The 7500-nt window shown below is 46.3% G+C and overlaps 1 protein-coding gene across 1 annotated transcript in view; it reads left to right on the top strand.

The window, feature by feature from the left end:
• cpn1 (carboxypeptidase N, polypeptide 1) overlaps positions 1 to 7500 on the top strand; it is a 59323-nt gene that overhangs the window by 19269 nt on the left and 32554 nt on the right. The window contains exon 3 of the mRNA XM_063221927.1: positions 1691 to 1846. Within this exon, the coding sequence (XP_063077997.1) occupies positions 1691 to 1846 (156 nt within the window). The remainder of the gene's footprint in view (positions 1 to 1690; positions 1847 to 7500) is intronic.

Below are 7500 nucleotides of genomic sequence, written 5' to 3' on the forward strand. Positions count from 1 at the left end.
CCTCCTCCTCTATTTCTCCTCCTCCTCTTCCTCTCCCCTCCCTCCTTTTCCTCCTCCTCTTTCTCCTCCTCCTCCTCCTCTACTCCTCTTCCTCCTCCTCTACGCCTTCCTCCTCTCCCTCCTCCTCTTCCTCATTTTCATCTCTGTGCTCCTACTCCTCCTCTACTCCTCCTCCTCTACTCCTCTTCCTCCTCAATCTCATCTTCCTCCTCCTTCTCCTCCTCCTCTTCCTCTACTCCTCCTCCTCTGCTCTTCCCCTACACCTTCTCCTCCTCCTCGTCTACTCCTCGTCTACTCCTCCTCTACTCTTCCTCTTCCTCCTCCTCCTCCTCCTGTTTGCATGGATGGGTTTTACTGTAGCATGTGTTTTCCACTTCCCGAAAGCACAAACAACTTGCCCCCCTCACCACCAGTCACACACACACACACACACACACACACACACACACACACACACACACACACACACACACACACACACACACACACACACACACACACACACACACACACAGAGTGAAAGACTGCTTTCCAGTCACACCTCCAAGCCACCTCCTCCCGCCTACAAACCTCTCCATAAGTTCAGGGTTCGAGTTGGACGACTACTCTTTGCTATAAATGCGATATGACTTTGTTCGGTTCAAGTCCTGGCCGGACGACTACTCTTTGCCATAAATACAGTCTGACTTTATTGTCAGTCGCAAAATGGCTTAAATGGGAGTTCATCGGTGTGCGGTTTTCTTCATTACCTATGGATTAACTTTTTTGAACCTGCACCCGGCCGAAACCAGTCACTGGATGTGCATGAGATTCGATTGGGAGTCTCTCATGCAGGGCCTCATCCTCAGCCTGGGCAGCAGAGAGTATTGCATGGGTGGGGAACCGTTTAGGGCCCTTGGGGCCATCTTATCTGGCCCACAATAATCATAATGTTATGCAGTTTCACATGAAATATGACATGTTTTGCAAAGCAATCTTAGAAATTAAATTGGCAACACAATTAAGTTATTTTTCAGGGGTCTGGTCCTTGTCAGGGGTCTTCAGGTCGCCGCCTGTCTAAAGTGCAGGGGGAAATTCTGGTTTGTGTTCATAGTACAGTCCTTGGAGGACTGAAGTGGCCCTTCGGATGAAAAAGGTGCCTCACCCCTGCTGTATTGTAACCAGCTGAGCAGCTGCATCCAGTAATGACTATTCAAACCAAACTATTCTGTATCTCTGGAACTCTGCCTTGTGTTGTGTTTACCAGGTCCTCTCATGCCGCGATCACACCGAAGGCGTTGAAAGAGCCACAACGCTGCTGACTCCTGCCTGGAAAGCACTGGTCAGGGGCGTTGAACGAGGCAAACGATTCAACCTGAAACGTTCGGCCAGGAATTTCGACCAACCTAAGCTCGTGTTTAGAAAAATGTGAACATTCCATTGGCTGACGCCCCGCTGCCGCCGAGCTCATTACATATTTTTAGATGAAGTTCAACTTCTGCCGCCTTCGGCTTTTGACGCTTTCGATGCCCTCGCCTCTAGAAACGCTCCCGACGCGTTTGCCTCGTTCTCTGCCTGCTCTCCCATACAAAGTCAATTACTTCCGCATCTTTCCACGCGTTCAACGCCCGCGGTGTGACCGCACGGTAACTGTGTTGTATTTAGCAGGTCCTCTAACTGTGCTGTGTGTGCTGTGTGTGTCTCCCGGCAGGGCCCGGAGTTTAATGGCTACTTGGTGGGCCGTGGGAACTTCAGGGAAGTGGACCTGAACAGGAACTTCCCCGACCTCAACGCCCTCCTCTACTACTATGAGAAGAGCAACGGCCGCAACCACCACCTACCACTGCCTGATAACTGGGAGGAACAGGTACATTCCATCACACTATATTAGGCCTACATTATACTACACTACATTACACTACACTACATTACATTATACTACATTACATTACACTACACTGCACTACACTACATTATACTACATTACATTACATTACATTACATTACATTACATTACACTACACTACTTCATACTACACTACATTACATTACATTACACTACACTACTTTATACTACACTACATTACATTACATTACACTACAACCACCACCTGTCACTGCCAGACAACTGGGAAGAACAGGTACATAACATTACACTACATTACATTATACTACATTACATTACATTACACTACACTGCACTACACTACACTGCAGCACACTACACTACACTACACTACACTACACTACACTACATTACATTACACTACAACCACCACCTGTCACTGCCCGACAGCTGGAAGGAACAGGTACATTACATTACATTACATTACATTACATTACATTACATTACATTAGGCCTACATTACATTACATTACATTACATTACATTAGGCCTACCTTACATTACATTAGGCCTACATTACATTACACTACATTATATACAACTCTGCACGTGTACAACTCTGGCTATGACAAAGCGTCAGCATCGGTGTCAAAACATTGACGTGCCAGCTACGTCCTCCTAGCTCATCGGTCCTATACTAGGGTTTCGAATCACTCAAAAGAATCAGGCATGTGCAGTAGAGTCCACCAAGACAAAATCATTTGGGAATTTGATGTGTGTGTAGCAGTAACCAATTTAGCAGCCTACTTAAATTCATAGAAGTTCTGTAGCACGTGGCATATGTAGGAAAGGTACAGTATGTGAAAAAAGTCTATGTTGAAAACAAAACAGTCAAACCCTGGAATCAGACATATGTATTAATCCAGTGTCAAAATAGCATGTGGTTATTTTCACCCACACAGAGTCGTTGCCAATGGTGTTCTAGCTGTCGGTTGTCCGTGGTTACAGATACAGTGAACAGAGAGAACAGAAAACCAAAGAGGCCAAGGGGGCGAGAATGGAGGCAAAGCACTCAGGCCAATATGCCAGAGTTTCCCAAACTTATTTTCTGGGGATCCATATTTTTAAAAGTCACTAACCTTCGCAACCCAAGTCAATAGACTTTATTTGTGAACCACAAAATGAAGGTGTGTCAGTATACTGTTTTTGAACATTAAGGAGGATATTTATTGTTGACTGAATAACTATCTGAAGGGTTGTTTTTAAGTTTTAAACCCAGATAATAGAGTAGAGTAGAGTAGAGTAGAGTATCATTTATTGATCCCGAGGGAAATTAAGGAGTCAAGTAGCATAAATAAATAAGCTAGACACAAAGACATCACACACAAAACATTGTACATATATCCACCAAACATATAGTCACAGATCAGATCACTCTATACCCCCCCCCCCTACACACACACAAGATAAAAAAACTAGAAAAAGTGTCCAAAGTGTCCAAATACTTGAACCAACAGTAATGCACAAGTGGCAGCTATTATAAGGTTAGATGCAGACAGCTGGGATGGGCATGTACTAGGGAAACATATAGTACAAAGCGACCTAAAAACAACAACAGAAAGTAACTCCCACGAGTCACGACCCACATGTGGATCCCGACCCTGTCTTTGGGAAGCAATAGAATATGCTGTACAGTATTGACTGGAGTTCACCGTAACAATCTTAGTGTCCTGCTGTGTTGACCCCGTCTTTGGGAAACAGCCCAATAAGGACTAGACTTAAGGTGGAGGAGGAAAAAAAAAACTCCCACCACCAGCGTCTGCACGATCATTCAGTCTTGTTATTTTCCACCCGGACCAGACCAGTCCAGTCCAGTCCAGGCCAGTCTGCCATTTGAATTGGTAGCACAGGGCAGGCACACGGCAGCTGTGACTGGGCCCAGGACAAAGTCATCTGAAGGCCCTCAACCTCCCCAGCACCCAATACAGTGTAATGGTACAGGCCAGACTCTTAATATGATGTGTTTGTACGCTACTTTACTTAGCATCTGCACTTGCTGTTCTGTTCCTGTGCATGTTGTATCTGCTAGTGACATTGGCTATGTCCTCGATTGTAAGTCTCTTTGGTTAAAAAGTGTCTGCCAAAAGCGATGCAATGTAATGTAAAGTAATGTAATGAGACCCAATTCTGGGTACCCCCTTTCTCCGTGGGCCTTGGACAACTGACCTCCTTTGTCCCTCTCTTGTTGGCCTCCCTGGTGCAGGGTCTGGATTGCATTTCTTTTCTTTTCTTCTTGAGAGAAAGATACTGATCTGTTGTTAGTTTGAGATAACCAGGTCCGGGGTTCATACAGTTAAGACAACAAGGGGAACGTTTACCTAACCTCTTGGACAATCTGATCTGTGTGTGTGTGTGTGTGTGTGTGTGTGTGTGTGTGTGTGTGTGTGTGTGTGTGTGTGTGTGTGTGTGTGTGTGTGTGTGTGTGTGTGTGTGTGTGTGTGTTTGCATGCCATGTGTGCACACAGACATGAGCTAGCGCCTGTGTTATATGTGCACATGGTACCTATAATATTTGGACCATGCGTGTCCAAGACGTGTGTCTGTGGTGCTTCCATCCAAAGTGACTTACAAAAATGCACATAAACACACCATGTAGAGAAACGCAGTGTTAAAACAAGCAGAAGCATGAGTGCGTAGTTGTGACTTATGATTGGATGTATCTATCTAAAACAAGCAGAGGATGTGGACTGGCGTTCATCAGTCTGGATGTGGGCTGGCAGTCATGGGTAAGCGGTTAGGGCGTCAGACTTGTAGTCCAAAAGCTGCCGGTTCGACTCTCGACCCGCCAGGTTGGTGGGGGAGTAATCAACCACTGCTCTCCCCCATCCTCCTCCATGACTGCGGTACCCTCAGCATGGTACCGTCCCGACGCATTGCTCCCTTGGGGCGCCATTAGGGGCTGCCCCCTTGCACAGGTGAAGCATAAATGCAATTTTGTTGTGTGCAGTGTGCAGTGAACACTTGTGTGCTGTGGAGTACTGTGTCACAAGTACTGTGTCACAATGACAATGGGAGTTGCAGTTTCCCAGTTGGGCTTTCACTTTCACTCATCCGGAGGCATGTTTGCTATTTAATTGTGGGTTAGCATTAGTGGGCAGCCATCCATTCCACAGTAGAGCGGGAACCTTGCCTGGTTAGTGAAAGCGAAAGTGAAAGCCCAACTGGGAACTCCAACTCCCATTGTCATTGTGACACAACACTCCACAGCACACAAGTGAACACTTCATACTGCACACAACGAAATTGCATTTATGACTCACCTGGGCAGCCGATGGCGCCTGACTATATCACCAGTGACATATAGTTTGGGGACCACCTACAGAATTTCGCGTAGCGGAGTTTATGGCCCATGCCCATTCATTTGGTGTTACAAATGTATCATTTGATGAAGACAAAGCACAGAGCCAATCGTGTCACAAACAAACTAAAAGATTTCCACTTGAGGAGTAATTGGTAGTCATGGGTAACCGGTTAGGGCATCAGACTTGTAGCCCAAAGGTTGCCTGTTCGACTCCCGACCCGCCAGGTTGGTGGGGGGAGTAATTAACTGGTGCTCTCCCCCATCCTCCTCCATGACTGAGGTACCCTGCATGGTACTGCCATGCTGCACTGCTCCCTTGGTGTGCCATTGGGGGCTGCCCCCTTGCACGGGTGAGGCATAAAATGCAACTTTGTTGTGTGCAGTGCGCAGTGAACACTTGTGTATTGTGGGGTGCTGTGTCACAAGGACAATGGGAGTTTCCCAGGTGGGCTTTCACTGTCACTTTCAGTATGCGTCATCTTCTTTCCACCCCTCCCCGTTCTCGGATTGGCGCCTAACCTCAGGCTAGCACTTTGGGACGAGCATGCTGTCTTTCAGATCGGACGGATTTTGCAAAGCAGCATGGGATTTCACAGGCTAGGGAGAACTTGCTGTACGCAAGACGTCCAAATGATTTTCATTGTCTCTCAATGGTGGAATAAGTTACCAGTTGCTACAAAAGCTAGTGAATACTCATCTCTTCCGAGAGAGCTTCCCTGCATAACAAAACTAACTCTACTCACTTCTTATCATGGATATTTATCTGAACTACATTTCATAGGTCCTCCACTGTTTTTTCTGCTCTCCAACTGTCTACTGCTGTATACTCTGTACTGACCCGGCCCTCACTTATACTTGCTTGAGCGTCCTCCTTGCAAGTCGCTTTGGTCAAAAGCGTCTGCTAAATGTAATGTAATATTGTAAGAATGCAAAAATGTTGTCATGTTGTTGTTGCAGAACAGTGCTGGATCACTGGTGTAGTCTTCGTAGAACGCGGGTATACGGAGTATACCCACTTCTAAATTTCAGGGATTTCAGTATACCCACTTAAAATTGATTGATCCATTGTTTTGAATAGCACAAATATATACAGTATACCCACTTCAAAAAATGCTCAAATATACAGTATACCCACCATAAAAAAGTAGACTACACCACTGTGCTGGATCACAGCTAGTCTCTCGCATACAGTATCATTTTCTATCGTTGCTCAACAGCAAATGCTCAATCCCACCCCCGCAAAGCCATTTTGTGGTTATACCAACGACTTCCAGACCCTCTCCTGCTCTCTCTCTCTCTCTCTCTCTCTCTCTCTCTCTCTCTCTCTCTCTCTCTCTCTCTCTCTCTCTCTCTCTCTCTCTCTCTCTCTCTCTCTCTCTCTGGTCTGTTGTTCCAATGTTGTGATTATAGGGGCTCCTATTTTAACTCACCCATTATCAGGGCCTCTGCTTTACTGTACTCTATCAGGGTTTCTGATCGGAGAAACAGATAAAAACAAATGGGCAGTTGGCTGCCAGCGGAGCGACCCAACACTCTCTCTCTCTCACTCACTCACTCACTCACTCACTCACTCACTCACTCACTCACTCACTCACTCACTCACTCACTCACTCCACGACCCCCCGAGGGATCCCAAACCCCAGTTTGGGAACCACTGATATGAACAAAGAATCCATCAGTCTGGTCTTGGCTACAGTCAGTCTGTTTTTTTTGGACTAAGCATTTGTAAGAAACTTGAAATGTGATGCTTCAATGCCAGCTAAGGCATCAAGAGAAAAGGGTGGGGAGGATTGTGGAGAGAGCCAAACCTAAAGATGCTGCATCCACACACATGGCTCCTGGCTAGTCACTGAGGGATAGTGTAGTGAAGAGTATTGTAGGTTTGTGTAGTGTAGTGTAGTGTAGTGTAGTGTAGTGTAGTGTAGTGTAGTGTAGTGTAGTGTAGTGTAGTGTAGTGTATTGTAGTGTAGTGTAGTGTGCCCACACACGCATGGCTCCTTCTGGCTACTCACTGAGTGATAGTGTAGTGTAGTGTAGTGTGGTGTGACAAGAGGTAATTTTGCACCTGTTCGTACCCCTTCAGGGCAGCGAACCTGCGACCTCGTCAACTACAACGTTCCGGCAATGGGAGGCAAAGTACGATACTGCTGTACTAAAGGACCAGTCCCCCAGCCAACGGCATCGACACTGTATGAGGCTTTGTGATGGAGGTTTACCAACGTTCCACGCCAACTCTGCTAGTTAGCCTCCGTTACAGTAGTGTAGTGTAGTGTAGTGTAGTGTGTCCACACACATGGCTCCTTGCTATTCTCGG

Source organism: Engraulis encrasicolus, chromosome 17, assembly GCF_034702125.1.
Source record: "Engraulis encrasicolus isolate BLACKSEA-1 chromosome 17, IST_EnEncr_1.0, whole genome shotgun sequence".
NCBI classification, from domain to species: domain Eukaryota; kingdom Metazoa; phylum Chordata; class Actinopteri; order Clupeiformes; family Engraulidae; genus Engraulis; species Engraulis encrasicolus.